Genomic DNA, 24,990 nt, shown 5'->3' with positions numbered 1-24,990 from the left:
TCTCCTCCTCAGCTCTCGGCCTGGTAACTGGAGCTCCGAGGGGACCTGTGTGATGGTGGAGCGCGACCTTTACCCTCCGACCCCACGGTCCACTGATAAGTTATGGGTTCACTCTGAGGTGATTCCGCCGTCGCTTTACTTCCCTTGTTTGTTCTTATTCAAACGTACAGTTTCACAAACACTGCTGTGGGAGATGCTCCCTTCGTGACCTTTGACCTGTGACCTCTGTGTGCGGCAGCCCTGCGGCCCCGTCCTGAAGAGCTACCTGAGCTTCCCCCTAAAACTCAGGATCGGAATCATTTCAGCGTTCGCCACCATCGCGGTAAAATACAGACACTGAAATACACTTTGATGCTTTATTGTAAGGCGTCAAAAATGTGATGAAAATGTCGTAGTGTAGAAACTATACCGTGATTTCTTTCATAAGCTGATCCAGGTTTTGAACTTTCTTGTGGAACTGCAGATGGCGGCCATCGCTCTGTGTCTGGCTCTGGGTCTGGAGGAATACTGGAAGACGCCTCCGGTAGAAACCACCGTCGATGACTACAACCGAGTAAAATACCAACCGAAGCCCTCCCTCACCTGACCTCTGACCCCTCCAGAGATTCCTGCTGACAACATGGAACTCACAGAACAACGCCCCCCCCCCCCCCCCCCCCCCCACACACACACGCAGGCTTCATCACCATCATAGCATCAGTCAGACAGGAACCAAACGGGGCCTCTTCAGGGAGGCGTGGAGCTCGATGCCACTTCTCCAGAAGATTGGGGCGGAAGTCTCCACTTTGAGATGATTAGTCCGACGCTCGATTTCCCTTTAGCTCCAGAGTCATCAGCGAGACTCAGGACGATTCTTATCTCAGAGGTTTGTCGTGACTCTTGTGTGATTCGTGGAGAAAAAGCTCCGACAGCAGCTGAGACGAGATCTGTCCTCTGAAAGTTCAAGTTACGTCTGCTGACTGAGAAAAATCCTCTATAGATAAAGCTCTCTCCTGTTTAGCAATGTGTGTGTGTGTGTGTGTGTGTGTGTGTGTGTGTGTGTGTGTGTGTGTGTGTGTGTGTGTGTGTGTGTGTGTGTGTGTGTGTGTGTGTGTGTGTGTGTGTGTGTGTGTGTGTGTGTGTGTGTGTGGTCTTGAGTTGTAGTTCTCTCCTGCAGCCACAGGGAGGCGGTATTGTGATAAACTCTGTCTGCGCAGCTTCAAGCACTAAAAGCTTCAGAGATAAACAAACCCTTGAGGATTGAATGATTCACCACTTCCGCTCAGCGAGCACTTTATTAGGAACACCCCCCTGACACGGCTCGGATCGGAAGTCCTGTGTGGGGGTCACTGAACTGCTGTAGACAACAACACAATGTAACTGTGATGGCACCGTGTTTGTTTCTCACTTATCTATTATCAGCAATGTAGTTTGAAAATCAAAAGTATTTGTTGTGTCAAAAAAAGAAACATTAAAACACTAAAAGAACAAAAATCCTGTGACAGATGCTGAGTGTGAATCCTGAAGCATCTTTATTCCTCTGCACCACTGGAACAGTGAACCACACATCTGGATGATATTCATTCATTAACACAGTTTATTTACAGTTGAACAGTTTGTTCCACTTGTTTCATGATGAGCTACTTTTCTCTAATCTCTACTTTGCTCTGAAATATTAATAATTACAGACAGGACCTGTGTCTTTAAAACGACCAGAAACACGACGAGAAGATAAAAACATATATGTATTTAAATTTGTAATATGTAATATATGTATAATATGCAACATGTAGGTGTGTAATATATATATATATATATATATATATATATACATAATATATATTAAACATTGTGTAATCTGGTGAGTTTCAAAAGAGCAGATTTCCTAACGGACAGGACGCAGCTGAGGTTTTATGAAAACTTCTCTTCTGTCTATTCAGGGAGTTTATGTTTCCCAACCTACAGTAAAGGATATGAGGAACAGGAAGTCATATTTCAGACCCCACCCAGGCTTTGGTTGTTCTAAATAAACCAGAGCGAGATTCAATCAATGAAATAAATTTTCTCACAAAGAAAATTCACTTCATTCACATTCACAACAGAGACTCACGATGTGTTCAGGAACTCTGGTAAAACAGAAACACAGAATGTGTCAATCAACACGTTTCAGCACAAAACCCCAGTTTAGTGAGTTTTATACAGATTATATATATTAATGATCCTGAGGAGCTGATGTGACAAAGTATTTTATTATTAATGCAACTTATATTAACACAGACTGGTCCTCTGACATTCACCCTCTAACACATACAGTAATATTACATCTTTCTTCTCATAGTATTACAACTTTCTTCTCGTAGTATTACATCTTTCTTCTCGTAGTATTACATCTTTCTTCTCGTAGTATTACATCTTTCTTCTCGTAGTATTACAACTTTCTTCTCGTAGTACTACATCTTTCTTCTCGTAGTATTACAACTTTATTCTCATAGTATTACAACTTTATTCTCATAGTATTACATCTTTCTTCTCATAGTATTACAACTTTATTCTCATAGTATTACATCTTTATTCTCATAGTATTACAACTTTCTTCTCGTAGTACTACATCTTTCTTCTCGTAGTATTACAACTTTCTTCTCGTAGTACTACGTCTTTCTTCTCGTAGTACTACGTCTTTCTTCTCGTAGTATTACGTCTTTCTTCTCGTAGTACTACGTCTTTCTTCTCGTAGTACTACGTCTTTCTTCTCATAGTGCTACGTCTTTCTTCTCATAGTACTACGTCTTTCTTCTCATAGTACTACGTCTTTCTTCTCATAGTGCTACGTCTTTCTTCTCATAGTGCTACGTCTTTCTTCTCATAGTACTACGTCTTTCTTCTCATAGTGCTACGTCTTTCTTCTCATAGTGCTACGTCTTTCTTCTCATAGTACTACGTCTTTCTTCTCATAGTACTACGTCTTTCTTCTCATAGTACTACGTCTTTCTTCTCGTAGTGCTACGTCTTTCTTCTCGTAGTACTACGTCTTTCTTCTCATAGTGCTACGTCTTTCTTCTCATAGTACTACGTCTTTCTTCTCATAGTACTACGTCTTTCTTCTCATAGTACTACGTCTTTCTTCTCATAGTACTACGTCTTTCTTCTCATAGTGCTACGTCTTTCTTCTCATAGTGCTACGTCTTTCTTCTCATAGTGCTACGTCTTTCTTCTCATAGTGCTACGTCTTTCTTCTCATAGTACTACGTCTTTCTTGTAGTAAAGCTGTGTTCTGGGAGACATTTCAGCTTTGATCACGTTTCCTTCCTGTGTTCAGCCGTTGGCTGCAGGTGCAGATGAACCTCTATCGAACGAGGGAACGTGGGAAAGTTCATCTCATGAACTTTCACTTTCTTCTCATTTAGTCACACACACACACACACACACACGCACACACACAGACACACACACACACACACACACAGACACACACACACACACACACACACACACACACACACACACACACACACACACACACACACACACACACACGCACGCACACACATCACAGATCATATTTCAGAGACAAGGTGTTCAGACATGTTCTGAATTCATCAGCCAACTGTTGTAACTCGTCTGGTTTTTGTTAACGACTCCGACCTGGGAGAGAGATCCTGCTTCACCTGATTTCTGAACAACAGGATTTGGCCGCAGACGACCTGTAGCTTTCTGTTCAGGCTAAGAGGCCGAGCCTGGTTCGCATTCTGTGGAAATGAAAGTGAGATACGCTGGAAATGAAACCTAACGTCTTCAGGGGCTGAAAACTCCTCTGCAGCTCGTTTACTTTACCAGCATTAAAATAGATATACAGATCTATCATTTTAACCTTCCAGAATGTTTAGAATCAATGAGCATCTCAGATTTACGTTATATTACGTCAATCATAATGCTTTTATATTATAAATTAACAAATTAAAACCCAACTGATCAGAAACAAACATCAGTGTGAGACGAACGACCTAAAAGGACAGACACTTCTGACAAACATTTATTTACTTTTAACTTTGTAGTTTGATCCATGTCCCATCTGCTAACATGGAGTAGGTGGTGTTTGTGATTTTAATTTTTTGTTGTTTCCTCCTCTCGAATGTATGAGACTTGCGATAATGTCTCGTCACTTCCTGTTAATGTTGTTTGTCTGTTGTGTTTGTTGGTCTGAGCTTTGACCATGTTGGTGTGGGGGGGGGGGACACATCACTAAAAGCCTGTTGTGTTACATAATGTGTGGACATGATTTTTAGGACGTTAATTGTTTAATTTCATCAGCGCGTGGGAGCGTCTCATTTATTCATCTTCATCTCTTCTTCTGTTTCCTGCCGCTGTTGAGGACTAATGGTGGAATTAAAGTGTGATGGAGAACAGAGGAGCAGAAGACCAGTCACAGCTAATGAGATTGTAGCGCTCGGTCATCTGCGGGTCAGAGATACAACACAGACACACAAACACACAACTAACAACCACAGACTGACGACAACAGACGACTCCACACTTAAGACTGGACAATACAAATGATGTCATCGGCCCGTTTTATTTCTAATTTTACTCACTTCGAACGTTTTCTCATGATTTTATTTTTACCTCAGTAAAGGAGGTTTTGTATTCAAGACATTTTTTTTGCCTCATCTCTGAGTTCACTCGCCCTCGGACTTAATATTTAAACCTTATTTATAATTTTGAACTCTTGACGAAGCAGCACATCTTCACTAACGATACTGTCATTGAAATCGCCACAGACCCTCGGGTCCTACGATACACAGACTTGTTTTTTCCTGTTCTACTTTTCTCTTGTTCTACTTTCACCCACCGTGGTTTCCTGTTTGGTCACAGACGATGGAAATTGAACAACTGAGCAACTGAATAAAAACAAAACTGAAATACCAACAGTAATCATGTGTTTCTGAATTCTGAGCAAATCTGTTTAAATTGTTTTAAAAACTTGATTTAAAACAACAACAATTTATAAAATAAGATAAATCTGTCTTTTAATGTAACTTTATGCTTTTACTTTATGACAATTTTTTTTAAATTCTGTTAAAAGTTGTGACATATTCCGATGAGACTCGCTCCACGTTGTGTTTGTCAAACTATCAACGTGATACTTCACGTTCCAACTGACTCTGCTGTTATGATTATTATTCTTTTAACAAATTAGAAACAATAAATATCAGTAAGTAATTCAATTAAATGAATATGTACATGTACACAGACATGTGCAATTAACTGTGATGGTGCCGACCTGCCCTCTGTCCTGTTTCCTGATATAATGAGTATACAGATACTTCATGTATACAGATACTTCATGTATACAGATACTTCATGTATACAGATACTTCATGTATACAGATACTTCATGTTTACAGATACTTCATGTTTACAGATACTTCATGTATACAGATACTTCATGTTTACAGATACTTCATGTATACAGATACTTCATGTATACAGATACTTCATGTTCACAGATACTTCATGTATACAGATACTTCATGTATACAGATACTTCATGTTTACAGATACTTCATGTATACAGATACTTCATGTATACAGATACTTCATGTATACAGATACTTCATGTATACAGATACTTCATGTTCACAGATACTTCATGTATACAGATACTTCATGTTTACAGATACTTCATGTATACAGATACTTCATGTTCACAGATACTTCATGTATACAGATACTTCATGTTCACAGATACTTCATGTATACAGATACTTCATGTATACAGATACTTCATGTATACAGATACTTCATGTTCACAGATACTTCATGTTCACAGATACTTCATGTATACAGATACTTCATGTTTACAGATACTTCATGTATACAGATACTTCATGTTCACAGATACTTCATGTATACAGATACTTCATGTATACAGATACTTCATGTATACAGATACTTCATGTTCACAGATACTTCATGTATACAGATACTTCATGTATACAGATACTTCATGTTCACAGATACTTCATGTTCACAGATACTTCATGTTCACAGATACTTCATGTTCACAGATACTTCATGTTTACAGATACTTCATGTATACAGATACTTCATGTTTACAGATACTTCATGTATACAGATACTTCATGTTCACAGATACTTCATGTTCACAGATACTTCATGTATACAGATACTTCATGTATACAGATACTTCATGTTCACAGATACTTCATGTATACAGATACTTCATGTATACAGATACTTCATGTATACAGATACTTCATGTTCACAGATACTTCATGTTCACAGATACTTCATGTATACAGATACTTCATGTTTACAGATACTTCATGTATACTGGATGTACATGGAAACTCTTCACGTTTACTCTTTTGAACCCACGTCATGTGACGCGTCCTCTGGAACTTTCCCTTCAAACCTGAACAACCTGAAACACTGACAACACAAAGAATTCATTTCAAACAGTTCAACTGAAACTTGCCAAGTTGAATTCTGGGTATGTTTGTGTTTTAGTTTGTTGAAACAACAGAGTGAAAACCTTTATTTCAGGAGTGAGACGTCTGGATGTTGAAACCTATCATTGAATCACAGGAGTCAGAGGGAACGCGATCCTGATTCTGGTGAAGTAATGTGACTACCCTAAAAACCTGCGTTTCACTTCCCCTTTAAAACCATAAAACCAACCGTCCGCAGCAGATCACGACCACCTGGAGTCAGAGTTACACTGTAAAACACAGGACACAGCGAGAGACAGAGGAAACATCAGAAACAGACCTGGAGCAGAACAAGGTGATGAAGAGGAAGAGGAACAAACAAGACAAGTCACAGAAGTTACTACTCAGAAACAGAAGTAGTAAAAACATCAAATACTTTGTTTCCCAAACGGTTTCTTGTGTTTTCTGCTGTGGATTTGTATTTATGAAGCTCTTCTCTAGTCTTGATGACCCCTCAAAGCTCTTTACAGTTTTCCATTCACCCATTCACACACACATTCACACAGAGCATCTGTTAGCAGCACTTTCTTGTTCTATGAGGGGTTCAGCATCTTGCCCAAGGACACTTAGCCACAGGCAGAAAGAATCAAGTGGAAACTTTATTAATAATTGGAAATGATCCTGTTCCCTCCAGTTCGTTCCTTCTGTTGTTGAAATATCTTTTAAATGAGCAGTGAACGATCTGAATGTAAACACATGTTCACTGCGTGAGATCTTTTAATGTCCGACTTCCCTCGTGGGTGAAGAATTCGTCCTCGTGGTGAATGACTCGTAAACGCTCGCCGCTCAGATCTGCACATTCCTGACTCCACGTCCACAACAATCCTGGATCCTGTTTGATTTACCGACATGTTTCCAATCAAACCGAGGCTCGGTTACGTCTTCATTAACGAGTTATAACAATAAAATAAGTCCTATACACCAAAAAAGAATAATAGAGAATAATAAACCTTCACAGATACGTCCGTTAAAACGCAGAAGTGCGGAAACACTGCGGCTTCGGTTAGCGTGAAAACTCCGGCGCTGCGTTTTCCTCTGGACGAGCAGAAACGGAGATGTTTTCAAGCGATGACACTCACAGCCTCTTGCTGATTGGTTCTGTTCGGTCACGACGCGGCCTTCTCTGATTCGTCGGGCTCCCGTCACATGACCTCCTTCAGGGAGAAAACGTGGAGGATCAAAGTGTTTGTGTGGACGGAGATCGTTTCAGTTGGAAAACGGAAGCCGTTTGGATTCAGCTGCAGTTGAATCTGTTTATTTTAAATTCAGACGCAGATTTCCGGAGGTTGTTTTTGTGATGGGACGTTTGAGCGGTTTAGATTTGACGTGTTTTGTCGTCTTCCTCTTTCTCTTCTCGATCCTTCTTGTTCAGAATCATGTCCAACCACCCCCCCCCCCCCTCCCACGCTTTGAGAAACAGACCCACAACCCTCCCACATTTGAACTGCGACCCCCCCCCCCCCCCCCCCCCCCCCCCCCTCCGTGGTCTTCACGAGCAGCTCATTGTTTTTCTTTCTCTTTTTTTCTTGACCCTTCACATTCATTCTGGCGCTGGTGAAGATTGCTCCCTTATCTGAGGCCTCGGTGGGGGGGGCGGCGGTCTCCTCCCTCAGACACAATCATAGATCTGCAGCCGTCAGACAGGAACTGAACTTTGTTTTCGGGGAAATTATACCACAGTTTCCACCCATTTGAGATTTCATCACCTTTTTGGTTTTGGGCGTTTCCCTCGTTTCTCTCTTCGTTATTTTAGCCTTTAAAAATACATTTGACTGTTTTTACACTTCATTCGTTTCTCCTGTGGTATTTTACTTTCACCTGATGAGCTCTGTTTTCTATCAAAATCTTTGTGATATTATCTTTATATAGTTTATCATATCATATTTATTATATTGCTAGTACACGTTACTATATAATAGTTATATGAATATATTATCAGTTCTTGTTCAATCAAATAATATTTAATATCAAGACTCTTTTATTTCTCCTTGTTCTGATCTTTGTCTGTTTTAAGGATTCTATCATGTTTTATTTGTTTTTACTCTTTTCTCATTTGTTTTAATCTGTTATTTCTCTATTTGTACGGTGTGATCTTCAAATGGCTTTTTAACAGTTTCCTATTGTTTCCCTTTCATTTTTATGATTTTTAACTTGTAAAGATGCTTATAACTAAGTTTTGAAAGATGCTGTTTGATTAAAGGTTATTATGATTCATCATGAATCATTTTATATCATAAAACAAGAATCCTTTCATAATGAAAACCATCAAGCTCCTCTAATCATTTATTTTTAAACATAAAGTTAGTTCGTGGACTCATTTTGAATCTCTTCAAGCTCCAGGTCTCAAGTCCAGCTGCCTTCAGATCAGATCTGTGTGACGCAGCTCTGTGTTCTCCCTGCTTGTTTATCTGAGCACACACTGCTGCACATCATCACACACACTCACACACTCACTCACACACTCACACACACTTCTTCAGCTCCTGAGAGGAAATCTACCAAAAAAGTGACGATGGGGAAAATTAACGGATGCCTCAAATGTCTCTTCATCTTCTTCAATGTGTTGTTTGGTGTGAGTAGAAAAACCTTTAATTTCTATTTTTTTAAGTATTTTGTTTTATTTCGTTTTGATTTGAATACATTCGATGTTGTTTTGAGTTAATTCACATTTATGTATTTGGAATGAAATATTTAAAAAAGTGAAGAAAACTTGGAGGAAAAAGACAAAAAGTAATTACTTAATTATATTTATTTATTTATTTAGTTTAATTTACATGTTTAGAAACAAAGTTCGATGAAACAGTTTGAATTAAAGACCGAAAACAGTCCGTTGCACTTAAAGCACTGGAAATAAAGATTTACCAACTTAGGAGGAAAAACAGTTTTTAAAAAAAAAGTTTTATATTGAATCAAAAAGGTCTAAATTCCTTTAAATAAGTACAAATGTCAAATATGACAGGTTTTGATTAAATGAAATGTAAAGTCATAAAATGTGTGTAAAGCATCATGTTGCAATCATGTTTCTCAATAAGCTCGTCAACGCTTAGATTTTTTCATCAGTAAACATTTGGTTCCAGTAAGAAAGAAAAAAACTTGTCTCAGATTTCAATCTGCCCACAACCTCGAAGCTTCCTTCCTCTCGCCTGCTGAAACACGTTTTCATGTCCGAGCCACTGGACGCAGGAGTGAAGGCAAATCAGAAAGTTCAGGAAAGTGAGAGTGAAGAAGCTGCTGGAACAATTAGATCCACTTTTCGTGTGAGGAATAGATTAATTAAAAGTGTCATAATTTGTCATAATATAACATTAAAAATTAGATTTACTCTGAATAAAGGAATGTTTTTTTTTTTCATGCCTGTCACGACCTTTATTCTCCAGATTTCCTGTTCGCGCTTCCTGCCACATTTATTTATTTATTTATTTATTTATTTATTTATTTATTTATTTATTTATTTATTTACTTATTTATTTTGTACAGATGTGTTAGATTTAAATATATTGTTTGTTTGATTGTGAAAATTTTTACGTATTACGTATATATTGAAAAAATATACTTTAAAACATATATTTGAACATTAACACTTCAGGTGATGACGTCTCAACGGTTCTGTTTCTAGATCTCTGTCTCCCTCTAGTGGCTGAACATAGGAACAACAGAAACTCTACCAGGAGACGAAAAAACGTGTTAAATATAAATTATATTTTAGTTTTGTGTCAATAAAAGATTTAATTTAATAATTTTACGTTAATATAAAAAAACACTTCAAGCAGTTGTCCCCTTTTTAAAATATATTTTTTCTCTTGTTGTCATTTATATATTTTTTATATTTAGTTAAAGATGAGAACACATCAGATCATGTGCATCAGTTGTACAAAAACAACAACAGCTGGAACCTTTACTCTGGAATAAATGTAAAATAAAGTTATGCATATATTTGAGCTTTTTTACAGCCTCTGTTTATGAAGGTGGCACCTTTCAGCCTCCGTACCCTGAGCTTTTATTAACGCTAACGAACGTGTCGTCTCCTCAGATCATCGGATGTGTTCTGGTCTACGGGACGATAAAGGCCACCGCCTTCAGCCTCCAGGTAACGCTAACGTTATTTTACATGTTGTGTCAAAATTCTAACATTTGAGTAACGACAATAATATATCACCGTTTTTTGTTTCAATTTAACGATCAATTTAAACTAAAATCATCTTGTAATCTTTAATAGTTCCACCACAGACATGAACGCTTCTCGAAAGTGAAGCCAAAGTGTCTTGAACGCCCCCTAGTGGCTGACTGCAGTATAAGTCGTGAACCCCACCTCCTCCTTGTTAGCGGAGGGGACATGAGCCAAACTAAAGCGCTAACAGAGACCAGAGAGCCGGTTGTTTGCATGATCCCTGTTACTGGACGTCTGTTGGCAGCGAGCAGCAGATTTACTGTAAAGTGACGCACAGCGTAGAAGAATGAAACCACAGTCAGATGTGGACACAATTTACAAGTATCTGCTGGAGGGGGAAACAAGCCAGACTCTTACCACAGAAGACTCAGAAGTTTAATATCCTCAAAGTTTAATTTGAAACAAAAGCAGCTGGTTTGCGTTTGAGGAAATCGAGGCTGGTTGTGATCGTGTAGAGCGAAGACTTCTGAGAATTCCTACCTGTTTAGAAATGTTTAGAACAAGCCGAGGTGAAGGATTACGATGTGAGCAGCTGCCCAGATGTAGCGGAGGCTCGGATTTCTGCACATAACAAAGAACAGATGTTGCTCGGGGACGTTTTCCATTCTCCGTCGACTCTGTGACAGAAAAACAGGATGAGTCTCACAATGGTATCAGAACAGAAACTCCACCACATCTTTCTCTGGTGTTTCAGCTCATTGTTTTTAATCACATTTACTTTCCATTTTGTTTCGCGTTTGCCAAAACACAACACCGGTTTTATGTTTCCTGCATTCCAGCGTCGGTTTCCCAGGAGACGGGATTCAAACTGGTTAATGGGCTGAAACCAGAGGCGCTGACGGCTCCTTCTCACAGAACGGGCCTCCACTCAAACCTGTGTCGGCTGGAAACAAAACCTGGCGTCACATTTTGTGTCAAATTTGATAACTGCAAACAAATCCCCTGAAATCACAAAACCCGACCTGATGGGACGAATCTGTGAAGACAGCGATCTCTAGAATCGTAGGTTTTTGGGAATATAGAAGTTCTGCAAAGTGAACAAGTCTAAAATCTAAAGGGAGAAAACGCAGAAGCTCCTGAAACGCCGCCGCATCATTGTGATGTCACGTAACATAACAATGACCCATATTTGCATAATTCCCGCCCAGGAGCCAGTCTGACACGCCCAGAGCGAAGGTCAACATGGAAGCCGTTGACCAATCACAACAGAGTGAACCAGCTGGCCAATCAGAGCAGACTGGGCTTTCTCAGGAGGGGGGGTCTTAAAGAGACAGGAGCTAAAACCACGTGTTTGAGTCAGAGGCTGAAAAGAGGAGCTGCAGCGATGGAGAGTTTGAGGAAAGTGTTTTCTGAACATTAGAAAAACATTTTCAAGTTAAAAGACTAATATTAAACAGGGAATTCCATCAATCTGCAACAAATCCCACAATCACAAACTCCCGTCCTCGAAATATCCCAGATGTTTTTCATCAAGATCCATGATTTTTGTTGAAATGTTGAAAATGCATGAGAAGTTTATTGTAAACGTGAAGTAATCCAGAGTTTGCTTGTCTTCGTGGCGGAGCAGATGTCGGCGTTCGGGGCCCCCGGCCTGGGTTGGGCGTGGGTGTTTGCCATCGGCGTCCTCGGCATCTCCTCCCTGGGAATCTACGCAGGCTGCTCTGAGAACACTCTGGCCCTGAAAATAGTACGTACGACATGATACAGAGGCAGAACCGATAAGATAATAACATCACACAAACAGGAAGTCCTAATTCTTGTTTTATTCAGTTTGCAGGTTTCATGGTGGCGGGGATGGTCATCATGATGATCGTTGGCATCATTGTTGTTGTCGGGAGAAACCAGGTCAACTCTCTGTCGAGCTAAAGTCTTGATTCTCATTTTGTCTCTGCTTCTTTGTGTTTATTGGTAACACTAAACTTCTCATCGTCTATTTTCTGTAGCATCTTTCTGTTCCTGACTTATGATGACTATTCTTTTTCATTATACTGGAGTTGTCTCTACGTATCTAACTTTCTTAACATTTTCTCTGAATATACGAATGAGCTGTTGTTTACGTTGTTGTAACGCTAACGTTGTTCTCTCGCTCTTTGCAGCTCAGAGATTCATTTCACGCCTCCACTGAAGTGAAGCCCTTCATGGAGGACCAGGAAATGAGAAGTGTTATCAACGGGCTGCAGGAATCTGTACGTTCTCTGTGTATTCATGAGATAAGATAAGATAGGATAAGATAGGATAAGATAAGATAGGATAAGATAAGATAAGATAAGATAGGATAAGATAAGATAGGATAAGATAGGATAAGATAAGATAAGATAAGATAGGATAAGATAAGATAAGATAAGATAGGATAAGATAAGATAGGATAAGATAAGATAGGATAAGATAAGATAAGATAAGATAAGATAAGATAAGATAAACGTATTGTCACTTGTTACAGCACCAGAGTCAGAATAAAGTCGACAAGAGAAACACGTGAATATAGGAAAGTGTAATTTAATTATGAATGTTTAAATTCACAGAAGTATAGAATATGATATAAATATAATAAGTATAAGAATTTCACAATAAGATGCATACATACATGTATACATCGAATACTACATTATGGTAAATGGTTCTTTATACAGATAAAATTCAAGTTAGAAAAACATTTTACATTATGAACTGTACCAGCAACTTTCTTCAAAATCAGGGAACACATCGAAAACTAAGTTTTAATCTGAGGTCATTAATGTTATTATCTCAGTCACTTTATTAATATCTGATCCAGCTGTAACTGGTTCCTGTTTCTGCCCGGTCTGTGGTTCCAGCTTCACTGCTGTGGAGTGGTGAGTCCCAAGGACTGGGGTAGTGACATCCCCTCGTCCTGTGAGTGCAGTCCTTCCGGGATGGGAGGACTCTATGGTGGAAGGGACAGCTGCATATCCAGACCTGCGGTTAGTTCTGTAAATGTCTTTTAACATTTTAACTTGACAGAAGCTCTGTGCGTTTTGTCTTGTGCTGACTGTGTTTTGTGTTCTTGCAGGGAACCACAGGCCCAAACCAGATCTATGAACAGGTATTTTTCGATCAATCAGCTCATCTTCTATAGACAGTGATGTTTCCAGATGTTGACGCCTTCTCCGTCTCTTTATCTGCAGACCTGCGGCGACATCTTGCTCATCTTCATTAACCTGTTCTGCAATATCACCATGGGCTTCTGCTTCGGATTTGCTGTTACCGCAGTAAGATCGGATTCTGCTTTATTTCACTGGGTTTTCCTTTACAGGCTAATGCCACTGATGTCACCGGATCATTCCTGGTCCTGGATCTGATTTTTCAGTTTATTCTTGTCTCTGTTCTGAAACTGACTTCCTGTCTTCACAGCTGCTTGGCCTGCTGGTGTCGCTCCTGATGATCCATCAGGTCAAACGTCACGACAGTGCAGGAGGGGCGTCCTACGCCATGAAGAGCTACTGACGACCTTTGACCCCTGACCTTTAACCTCTGCACTGTAACTTGGGGACTCAGTGATCATTGTGTGACTTCTTTCACTTCTTTACAGGGCTTCTCTCTTTTTAAAGAACGATAGGGAAAGACATGGTTTCTCGAAGGAAGATTTCATGTGGGAGAAAAAGTGCTTTTCCAGCTTTTTTATCGTAGAAAATTTTAAAAACAGCAAACATTTATTTTTGTGTGAATTATACAGTATATATATATATATCTTTTGTGTTATTTGATGGTATTTTAGTCGCCTCACATAACAGAGAAGCAGTTTCGAGGCTCAACATCGCAACATATGACTAAAGGTCTTTTAACCCACGGAGGTCGTAACATTTATTTTTTTAGAAAATGATTATTTTACATGTTCAGGATTAAAAATAGCACCACGACGTTCACCTGAGCGTCGACAACTGGTTACTGTGGTGACCGCAGTAGTAAATTAGCGAAAATTCACATGTGACTCTCGTATCGCAAACTTATAACTTAGAAAATAGCGTTAAATGAACGTGGAAGGTGAAAAATGGCTAACAGGCTAATCCGATAGCTTCCACCATTTTGAAATCTCCCATTGTAAATTTTCTCTAAAAGTCTCTACGGTCAAATTCTCGTGCTGTTGGTCAATAACACATTTCGTACGATAAAAGATTGAACATTTATCGGTGGATTTATTTTGTTTTTGCAGCTTTTCAATCGGAATTATGCTTTGAAGTTTGATCACCAACTTTCATTTTCAGTGTCGATTGTTTTCTAAGAGTTCGCTTCTCACTGATCAACAGGATCAGAGCCTGTTTTCTATCTTCTGTCCACAACGAGGTTATTTTTTTTTTATGAGATCACAGATCACAACTCCCCAATAAACAATTCAAAGAAAACATTAACGACCATCTTTTTTTATTTGTATTGAATTGATTTAACAGAATGAACAGTGGAAAAATATCTGTAAACAGGTGAGTTTCTGTTGTGTAGGTTGTTATTAATTATTACAACCAGAATAGTGGAATCAAATATTCAACCATTAATATGATAACAAAGTTCATGAGTGCACTTACTGTAATGACAACATAAACCAGCAGATGGCAGTACACACCAGAGAACACACCTGGTCCCAGCTTCTCTGACTCACTGGGACGTTTCTCATCATGGTAAGAGACACATATATCCAAATGATCAAACCTCACCAATGTGCACAAAGAGCATGAAGGAAAAAATGAAAATGTTCAGTTTTTCAGTAACAACAAACTTAGTTAATCAAACAACATGTAATTACATGAACCTATAACCTGGAAAATAAGTCTGATTATAAACATGTTCTCTGTGATTATACGCAAATTAAAGACTCCTCCAAAGACTTGTGACCGTTATAACTCTAACGTTGTAGAAATATATACAAAAACATAATCATCCTGATACATGGACTCGTAGAGGACCGAGTACAAGGCCTTCCAAGTGTGTAACTGTAGCAGATATGAGTTTTTAGAGGTTTAATCAAAGCCAGGATGGAAACTTTATCATCTGTGTATAAACCAGTTTCTTCCTTTAAGAGACATTGTTCAAAAGTCATTTTTATTCTCCGTCAACCACGACCAAGTTATTCATACTCATCCTTCAGTCAAATCTCCTCTTGACAGATTTCTGCATCGTGGCTGATGCAGACGACTGCAGGGATCTGAACCCGTGACAATATGAACATCAGAGTTAAAGATGGCAGCGGCAACGGAGCGAAACGTTCTGAGAATGACTCCGCAAAGCTCGAGAGCAGGTGGTGACAGTGCAGTGAACACCACCTGCCACAGGTTGTGGAGAACGTTAGAAGACACGACAGCTCCCCAAAGTGAAGCCAAATCACCTGGAGCGCCCCCTGGTGGCCGGCTGCAGCGTAGATCATTAACTCCACCTCTTCAGTGCTCATGTTTCTGATAAGTTTGGTTTTATTTAGTTATTTGATGAAAACTGGGTGAGACGTTGTCTTTGTACTGACCTGAGTCCATCACACACACACACACACACACACACACACACACACACACACACACACACACACACACACACACACAGAGAGAGAGAGAGAGGCCTTTAATCATTCTATGTTTCCCCTCTGACATACATAACACCAATCTGTGTGTGTGTGTCTGTGTGTGTGTTGACCCACATTCCTTTATGACTTCTCTCACATATTGTGAATATACGACATCTCTAATATGTTCTTAATGGCCTTTTTAATGCATTTTGTGTGTGTGTGTGTGTGTGTGTGTGTGTGTAATAGATTTTAAATGGGCGAGCTCCTTCGGACTGCACAGCCACTGGCTATCGAACCGTTGACGCTAAAGAGTGAGACTGACACAGAGAGAGAAACATCCCAGCGTTTATTTACTCCGATGGTTTGAGTTTGTTTTAACACTTTTAGTCTCACAAATAAAATGGGAAATAAAAAACCATTGTGTAAAAAAGAAAAGGCCGATGAAGACCAGTGAATTACTTCAAACGTAACGACCTGGTTGATTCAAGTCTTAAACTAGTCTAAACCAAGCTAACTCGCTGTGAGATTATATTTCATCACACGTGCATTTGCTGTAACGAGCTCTTCTCCGACCTCTGTCCCGTCCTCGCACCAAGTTCTGTCCAATCCGTTCCCACGTTCTCGTTCAACGCTGCAAACAAACCAACGAACAAATGGACAAACATGGCGGAGGACACGATGGATCATTTTTCAAACCATCACAACTTTGAGCTTTGTGGTTTGGGCTCTTTCCCGAGACGTCTCCCTGTGGAGGTATTTCACGCATGGGACGAAACCCCTGCGGCGGACCCACAATGCACAGCGGGGATTAAACGTCCCATTTGGCCTGGGAGTGCCTCAGGACCCCCCCCCCCCCCCCCCCCCCCCCTTCCCACAGGAGGCGCTGCAGGCGGCGGGGGAGACGAGCCTGCTGCCACCATGTGTGTGACCTGTGCGACCGGATGGATGAGTGGGTAACTGGAACAGATGGATGTGTGGACTCATTGAAACCGCCACCGTGACGGCGGCGCCCGCGCTCAGCGCTGACTGTGCATCATGCGCGTCTGTTCGGGCCTTTTCTCACTTTTTACTGGTGCAGTTGTTTTTGATTCTCGCCTGTGGAATAAATCCTTTAGTGTCTCACTTTCTGACTCGTGGACGAAACACAGCCCGGAGACGTCTCTGCAGCAGGAGGCGGCGCCGGGTGGTGATGCAATGTTTGTGCTCAGTGGGTCGTTTCCAGTTTTCATGTCGCTCTCACTGTTTCACATTGTTTGCATTTGCTTTTGATATTTACATTTACATACAGTGTTTTAAACTGTGAGTGTGTGTTTGAGTTGAACTGCAGCTCCTGAAACGTAACAATCAAAGATTGAGCAGATTTCACGGTTGAGGAGCAGAAGAAATGAAAGGAGGAGGGAATCTGAGGTGAAAGGAAGGAGAGGAGGGAGTGTGTGTGTGTGTGTGTGTGTGTGTGTGTGTGTGTGTGTGTGTGTGTGTGTGTGTGTGTAATGAGGCCTGACTCAGTTAAGACCTCATGGCGAGGTTTTCTTTCCGACGCCAAAACACATGGAAGACGAGGTAATTCTTTTTAAATGGCAGCAGTGAAATAACAACAATTACAGAGATGAATGACTGAACTGTCAATCAACCAATCACAGGCTTTGTTTACTGTCGGGGGGGGAAAGAATAACGACAGAGAACGTCACATGAAAAGAACAAATTGGATCCAGTCTGAGGAGAAAGTGTGTTTTCTTCAGGGTGGCTCTGTCGTATCACTCAGTTTGTCAGGTTCCTCTAAAGAGCTGGAGTTGATGAGTTTAAATGAGACTTTTTTCAATCATTCATCTTCCTGCGAAAAGTATTTGTGGGACAAATAGTGACGGTTCGACGCCAGAGTGCGTAGCATGTGGGTCATTCAGACGTAACTTTATTTATAAAGTACATTAGCCACAAGGACGCGTGAAACCACGGAGCTGAAACGAGACAGTTTGGTCTCAGAGTATTTCCGTGATCGGCGTCACCAGTTTGCTCCGCCCTGATTGCTGTCGCCTAGCAACAAGGCTGAAGTTGGACACGACAACAAAGTCGAGTTAATGACCCTTGTTTTTGTGTATCGGTAGCTGATTGGTTGATTTACAGCCTGATGCTCACGTGTTGGACGTCTCGTTGTTTTGCTGCTTCTCCCTCTTCGAAAAATGGTTCTTCGCCAAAGCGCAATGAATCCTGGGATATGTTGCTCCTGGAGATGGACGCAGTTGTCGGATCCTTCAAAACGGAACATGTGTCTTCAAATGCAACGTCCAGAGGACGTGACCCCTGAACTGAGACGCAGAGCTTTTATTTTGATAAGGACAAATTAATTGTTACTGCCAGATGGCCGAATTACATAATAAGAGCATTAGAGCGTGGTTTGGTTCTGTCTTGTTCTGTGGTGGATACAATCTAACTAGGTTTCACACACACACACACACACACACACACACACACACACACACACACACACACACACACACACAGCCTTCAAACTACTGATAAAACCCACCAGACCTGGAGTGTGTGTGTGTGTGTTTCTATCCACTGTATGTGTTGTGTTTAGTGTGTGTGTGTTTTGTCATGTTTGTGTGTACCTGTTGTTATCGCACACAAAAAGACAGCTATTTATTTACCCCCCCCCTCCATATACAAAGCTTTTGTTCACATGAGCTTGAGTGAGAGATGTGTGTGCGTGTGTGTGTGTTTGTGTGTGTGTGTGTGTGTGTGTGTTAGCGCTCTATGTTTAGCCTGCAATTTTCATGACCAGGAGTCCTTGTTACCATGGCAACCCTCGGAGACAAGAGGTCAGGTACAATTGAATCAGACTCTTGCCGTTTCTCTCTGTTGATTTTTATTTTTTCATTTTTAACCGTACAAAAGCAGATTTTGTCAAATACATCAAACGGTTTTGATCCTTTTCTTTAACAATCTGAGGAATAAGTGGTTTGTTTATTTTTCTATATGAGAAACTACGTTAACACACGAAGCTGCAAATATAAAATCGACTGATTGATCTGAACCTGCAGTGAGAAGATCTAAACTCTTCCCGTTCCCAGCGTCTTCGCGGCGTGCAGCAGCAGGTGTGAACCTAATGGCTGCAGGTGGGCGAGCCGCCGTCCTGCCGTCAGGAGCCGAACCTCCACACGTGCGATTCTGCCCGAGGCGCCACTGCAGCGTCGCAGCGTCGCTTCAGGTTTCTATTCATCCACGTTCTGCTGTGAGATCTGCAGCAGGTTGGATCAGGTTCTGTCGACCACATGTGAATCCCCCCCCGATGTGTCATTACACACAATATGTCCGACATCAGAATGACGAAACATCGGGTTGGAATTATGTATTCGAAGGATGAAACTTTATTTAAAGCTTCACTGATCTGTGTTCTCTCCATCAACACTGATACGTTTTTATTTAATATCTTCAAATAACTAATAAAAACCAAACTGATCAGAAACACTTGAACAAACATCGGTGAGATAAGAACGACCTGAAATGACAGAAAACGTCTTTGACAAACATTTATTTAAAATCTACTTTGATTTTCTCCCATCCGCTAACATGGAGGAGGCGGGGTTTATGACCTATACTGCAGTCAGCCAATGGGGACAATCGAGACGCTTTGGCTTCACTTTTGGGAGCTGTCATATCGTCCATCCTTATTTAGAGTCAATGTATGGAACTATATAATTATATATATTGTTATGCTGCCCCCAAGTGGCCACAAAGAACTTAAGAGTGCCTTCAGACTGCAGCTGGTTCACGTGTGACCTCGGCCTCATCGTAAGTTAACCCAGAGACAAACACACTGCTTCAGGACGTCACTCAGATTCTAAATGTGATTCATGTCTTTGTATTTTCAAGTAACTCTCGAGACGCCGGAGCCTCATTCATCAAACGGAGCCAAAGAAAACATTCTGCATCTGCGTGCGACAGCGTCCGACACACAACAGAATGAGTATTTATCGCATGTGTGTTTGCACAGTGTTCGCACAGCTGCGCACCATCAGCTATGATAAATGCAACAGGCTGTGCTCGTGCATAACTGGGCTCATTTAGATAGAGAAACACTCCAGACACAGTGTCCTTTCTAAAAGGTTCTGGTGCCAGAACGGAGCAAACAAACAAACATTAATAACAATGAGCTAGAAGTTATAATTAATGAAGTTTTCATTTGACACTTTAATTAGTGAAATATCAAACGACTGCAGAGAGAAGACGTGGCTCGACTGCGGGAGAGTCAAGGAATCTACGGTGGTGCTGCAGCTGCAGATGTGGAAACCGGTTTATCAGCAAGGTGTCGTCTGCGGTGCCAGATGTTTCCTTCAGCCTTTTCTTTTGTCATTACTTTTAAATGATTATTTAATGGATCATTATTGATTTCAGACTTTCTAGTTTATTATTTGTTGTATTTTTATTTGTGTAGATCTTTGTAACGGCTTTTTTGAAAGGTGCGATATGAACAAACTTATAAAAGTCTGTGTTAACTAATACATATTTGTTGTTAATTAAGGAAACCTGCCGCTTTCAGAACAGAAAGAATTACCACAGTGTCTGTGTGTGTGTGTGTGTTTGTGTGTGTGTGTGTGTGTGTGTGTGTGTGTGTTATTAATTAGCCTGTGGGTGAAAGCAGAAGCACCTTTTGTCGAAGCCTCGTGAAACAAAAAACTGTGATTAATGTCGGTTGCGAGACAAAGAGAAACCAACTCCGTCCGTCATTGATCCCTCAGAATAAAAAACATCCAATCAGATGCTATCAGCACTGATTCATTAACAGTCTCATGTGAACAAAACCCTCGTCGGCTTATTCAAAGCTTCCGTCTGTTCCTGGCTGTTTGTTAAGAGCTGTGGTCAATGGGAGAAACTCACGACCGCCTCGGGGTCTTTGGTTGCCGTGGTAACCGACGTCCAAATCGGTACTTTTTTACAAATGCATCAGTATTAAATATGATTATACATTTTCAGACAAGAACATTTTTAACAGTATCAATAGTTTTGCGTGTTGAATCACCTGAAAACTGAAACAGCTAAAATGCAGTACGAACATTTTTTAACGTTGGATATTTGTCCTGTTCGGACTCAAATGTTCAAGTGTTTGATTCCGTCCTCAGGACAGAAAAGACAAATGTAGCCAGCTCCAAAAATGAAACCAAAAGACTTACATCGCCCCCTGGAGGTCACTTGGAGATCTGCACCGTGAACGTCTGGGTCATTGCGATATGGTGAAATGACTTTGAACCCTGAGATTCAAAAACTCTCATCAAAACGTCCAAACAAAAATTAAAAGTCTGTCTCATCTGCATAATATTGATCATGTTTTTGTATAATTGCTTCCTAGCATCAATTGGAGCTAATTGTTCAGCACATTACGTTATTTTGTATGAAACTATACATTGTTTTCTACAAATTATCCATGAGCCACTGAATCAGAGATATGGAAGAGTTGTGTTGTAGCAGCAGCAGTGATGGATGTAGTGTAGTAGTATTTCTCACAGTATAATTCAACTGTAGAAAAAATTCTTCCCTCTTTACGTGTAAGTCCTCGTCTTTAATGAAATATCAGTGCGATACTAAACTAATATCCCGTCGTCCTCCCTGTGCTCCCTCTCCTCCACCTCTGCTTCCTCCTGGCCGCCGTCCTCCCTCCATCTGTCTCCAGCTAAATGCCAGCTGAAATGAATATGTTAATTCAGCTGCTGGCTCATAGCTCTCGTGATCAATGAGACTCTGCTGTCGGTTCGGTTTGGGCTCTATAGGGATCCATAGGGAGCCGGATCATTAAAACACCACGAGCCGGGTCCGAGCTGCTCAACTCAAAAAGCCTATCGCTCATCGTGTATCGCAAAGGAAACATTATCGTATTTATCTTCATTTGAATAACGTTTTTCACGTGTCTTCCCCTCAGACGTCTGAACCGGGCTCAGTCGGTTTCCTGCCGGCGTTCAGGAAACAGCCGAGTCAATACGGTGAAGGAGTGGAGAGGGAGAGACGAGGCAGCGATGAATATTTTATGTTCCTGTGTCATTTCTACTCCACACAAGTCAAGTGAGGAAATACTCCCAACAAACAAAGTCACGCTTTCTTCCATTTTCCACCAGAACGAAAACCCACAGCTGAACTGAGCCTGAGGCGAATCCACGGTTTCTAATAACCACGAGAACGTAATTATACTTTTTATAGAAACGGCTTCGTTTGAAACATGTGACGAGGACGAGACAAAATAAAACACATCACTAATATTTAAGTCTAGGTTTTTCCTCAGTGTCCGTTATGTGTAAATCCACGAGTACAAATATATAATAATAAAAATACTAATAACTGATTCAGCTTATTTAGAATGGAGCCTTTTTTATTAAAATGTTTTAAATCCAAAAGTGTAGGTTAAAAATCACGTTATAACTTTATTTCATTTCTACAATGGATTTAAGTTTTTATATTTATTAATATAATTATAAGACTTGTAATATTACGAGTTTCTTCTCAATTCTGACTTTGTTATTTTTAAGTTTCATATCAACCCTAACTTTCTCTTATTACTACACTATTTTGGGAATATTACAGTTTCTTCTTCTTCTTCTTCTTGTAATCTCATGACTTTATTCTCAAAATCTCAATAAAAATTCTTCAGCGTGGCCCAAACACTTGATCATTCACAACAGGCGGCTGCTGTGAATAACACGAATCCGTGTCTCGTGTCTTGAGCACGTCCTCCGGAGTTTTGGGAATCTGGAGTCGAGCTGTGAGGATGAATTTGTTCTGGGTATAAAAATGTGGATGAAGAAAGAACACGGCTGCATCGTGATGAGTCTTCATGCAACACCGAGTGCACTTCATGGTCCTGGTTACCACTTATTCATAAATACACACAAAGTACTCTCAAATATTTCCTCTCTGAAGCAGTTCATTGTTTATTCACCAGATAAGAGCTGGTGAAGAGGAAAGGAACCGAGCGGAGGAGGAGAAAAGAGGGAGGTGAAGTGGGACCGAAGAAGGTAAACGAGGTAGAGAAGAAGAGGAGGAGTGGAAGGGAAGAAGAGGAGGAGTGGAAGAGAAGAAGAGACGGACGCAGAGTGAATGAAATGAGAAGGCAGTTAATGAAAAGAGGAGCCGGAAGAAGAACGGATGAGGCGGAGAAAGAAAAGACATTTTAATGGAAATGGAGCCGAGCCAAGGAAAATGTAAAGAGAGGAGAATGTGGAGAGAAGATATTTGGAGAGAGAGTTAGCGTCATTATGGCAAGTCAGCAATGTGTGTGTGTGTGTGTGTGTGTGTGTGTGTGTGTGTGTGTGTGTGTGTGCGTGTGTGTGCGTGTGTGTGTGTGTGTGTGTGTGTTTAAACTTAAAGAGAGGGAGTTTTTTCTGGATGCCAAAGGTCAGTGGATCAACAGCTCGTCTGCTGCTCCGATAAAACACTTTGAATTAGACTGCAGTGTGTGTGTGTGTGTGTGTGTGTGTGTGTGTGTGTGTGTGTTTGTGTGTGTGTGTGTTTGTGTGTGTGTGTGTGTGTGTGTGTGTTTGTGTGTGTGTGTGTTTGTGTGACAGTGATTTATGGACGTGAGATTTATTGTCATCACAATGAAGGATGAATATTCACAAAAATCGTTCTCTTTTGTCTCTCTCTCTCTCTCTCTCTCTCTCTCTCTCTCTCTCTCACTCTCTCTCTCTCTCCCTCTCCCTCTCTCTCTCTCTCTCTCTCTCTCTCTCTCTCTCTCTCTCTCTCTCTGTCTCTCTCTCTCTCTCTCTCTCTCTCTCTCCATCCCTCCGTCATCACACAGGTTGTTTAACTGCAGCTGAAGGGTTGAACATCCTCCCTGCTGGAATAAACTAAAACCAGTCAATAGGACATTAGTAGAGACACTATTTACGATTTTAATTTGACCAAACAGGGTCAAGTTCGTGTGTGTGTGTGTGTGTGATATTAAAGGTCAGTCAAAGATCATAAATTAACAAGCACACCCACTCCTGCCCGTCTTTGCGTGTGTTTAAAAGCAGCTGAATCAGGCCTCAGAGATAAGTAGCTATAAACTACGACGCTGCAACCGATTGTTATTGATTTGGTTTTTTTTCGTAAGAACATAAAAACTAAAAAACGCTTCGTCAATCTTTCTGCTGATATTTGTCTGAACAACACAAACAAACGAGGGCAGGAGCCGAGGCTGGACTTTGCTTTGAGCTAAATGCTAACGATGCTCGAGGCTCATTTCTGCTCAACGTTTGATAAAGAAACGTACGGAACCTTTGTCTTCCTTCATTTTGTGCACTTCTGGGCGTTTCGGGATAAGAATGATTAATGATAACTATTAACTATTAATCTAACCACACGTCACCTCTCATCTTTTCTGAGCCGGTCATGAAAGTTTGTAATCGCACATTTTCACCAAACTGCAAATTAGCAACTTTGTCTATTCACACCTGTTACACAAACTGGAGGAGCTGGTTTCCTGAGATAAACAGCAGGTGGCGCTGATTCTCTAGTTGCTGTGGAAGGGTCTGTCCCCATCTGGTGATGGACACCATGTGATTTTACTCGAAAGCCTCAGAAGTGTTTCAGGGCGGATTTAGTTTTTATTCAGCCGAGTTTGACTTGAGAGCGAACAGAGCGCTGCTGTTTTTGTTTATTTCATATTTCTTTCCATTCAGGAGGATTTTGTGTTTAATTTGAGTTGTTTGCCTCTTGAAGAGCTGAGACGTGTCCGACTGAGACTCAGCAGGACGCGTCTCTTTAATCATGTCCTCACATCGCTCAGCGTGGCTCCTCCCTCCTCCCTGCTCGCGGTAACAACACCACGAGGGATCACCTGACGAGAGGGGAAGTGAAGGTGT

The 24,990-nt window shown here is 40.8% G+C and overlaps 2 protein-coding genes across 3 annotated transcripts in view; both read left to right on the top strand.

Annotated features, from left to right (window-relative positions):
• The window catches only part of LOC117757040 (23 kDa integral membrane protein-like), a 6,248-nt gene extending 5,299 nt beyond the window's left edge, over nt 1-949 (top strand). The window contains exons 7-9 of the mRNA XM_034577779.1: nt 13-118; nt 239-322; nt 464-949. Coding sequence (XP_034433670.1) covers nt 13-118; nt 239-322; nt 464-586 — 313 coding nt within the window. The 3' untranslated portion in view covers nt 587-949. The remainder of the gene's footprint in view (nt 1-12; nt 119-238; nt 323-463) is intronic.
• A 7,940-nt stretch (nt 950-8,889) lies between these two features.
• LOC117757046 (23 kDa integral membrane protein-like) lies at nt 8,890-14,798 on the top strand. Of its 2 annotated transcripts, none has more exons than XM_034577785.1 (9): nt 8,890-9,060; nt 10,519-10,575; nt 12,224-12,343; nt 12,427-12,501; nt 12,753-12,842; nt 13,470-13,592; nt 13,682-13,717; nt 13,800-13,883; nt 14,026-14,798. In XM_034577785.1, the coding sequence occupies exons 1-9, from the start codon at nt 9,001-9,003 to the stop codon at nt 14,116-14,118; spliced, it is 738 nt and encodes a 245-aa protein (XP_034433676.1). In that variant the 5' UTR covers nt 8,890-9,000; the 3' UTR covers nt 14,119-14,798. The 2 variants fall into 2 exon arrangements, with proteins under 2 accessions (XP_034433676.1, XP_034433677.1); XM_034577786.1 differs by having other exon boundaries at nt 8,907-9,060; nt 13,470-13,595; nt 13,685-13,717.
• The last annotated feature ends 10,192 nt before the right edge of the window (nt 14,799-24,990 follow it).

Source organism: Hippoglossus hippoglossus, chromosome 23 (genome assembly GCF_009819705.1).
Source record: "Hippoglossus hippoglossus isolate fHipHip1 chromosome 23, fHipHip1.pri, whole genome shotgun sequence".
NCBI lineage: Eukaryota > Metazoa > Chordata > Actinopteri > Pleuronectiformes > Pleuronectidae > Hippoglossus > Hippoglossus hippoglossus.
The sequence above is the reverse complement of the archived record's forward strand: the minus strand, read 5'-3'. Positions and strand labels throughout refer to the sequence as shown.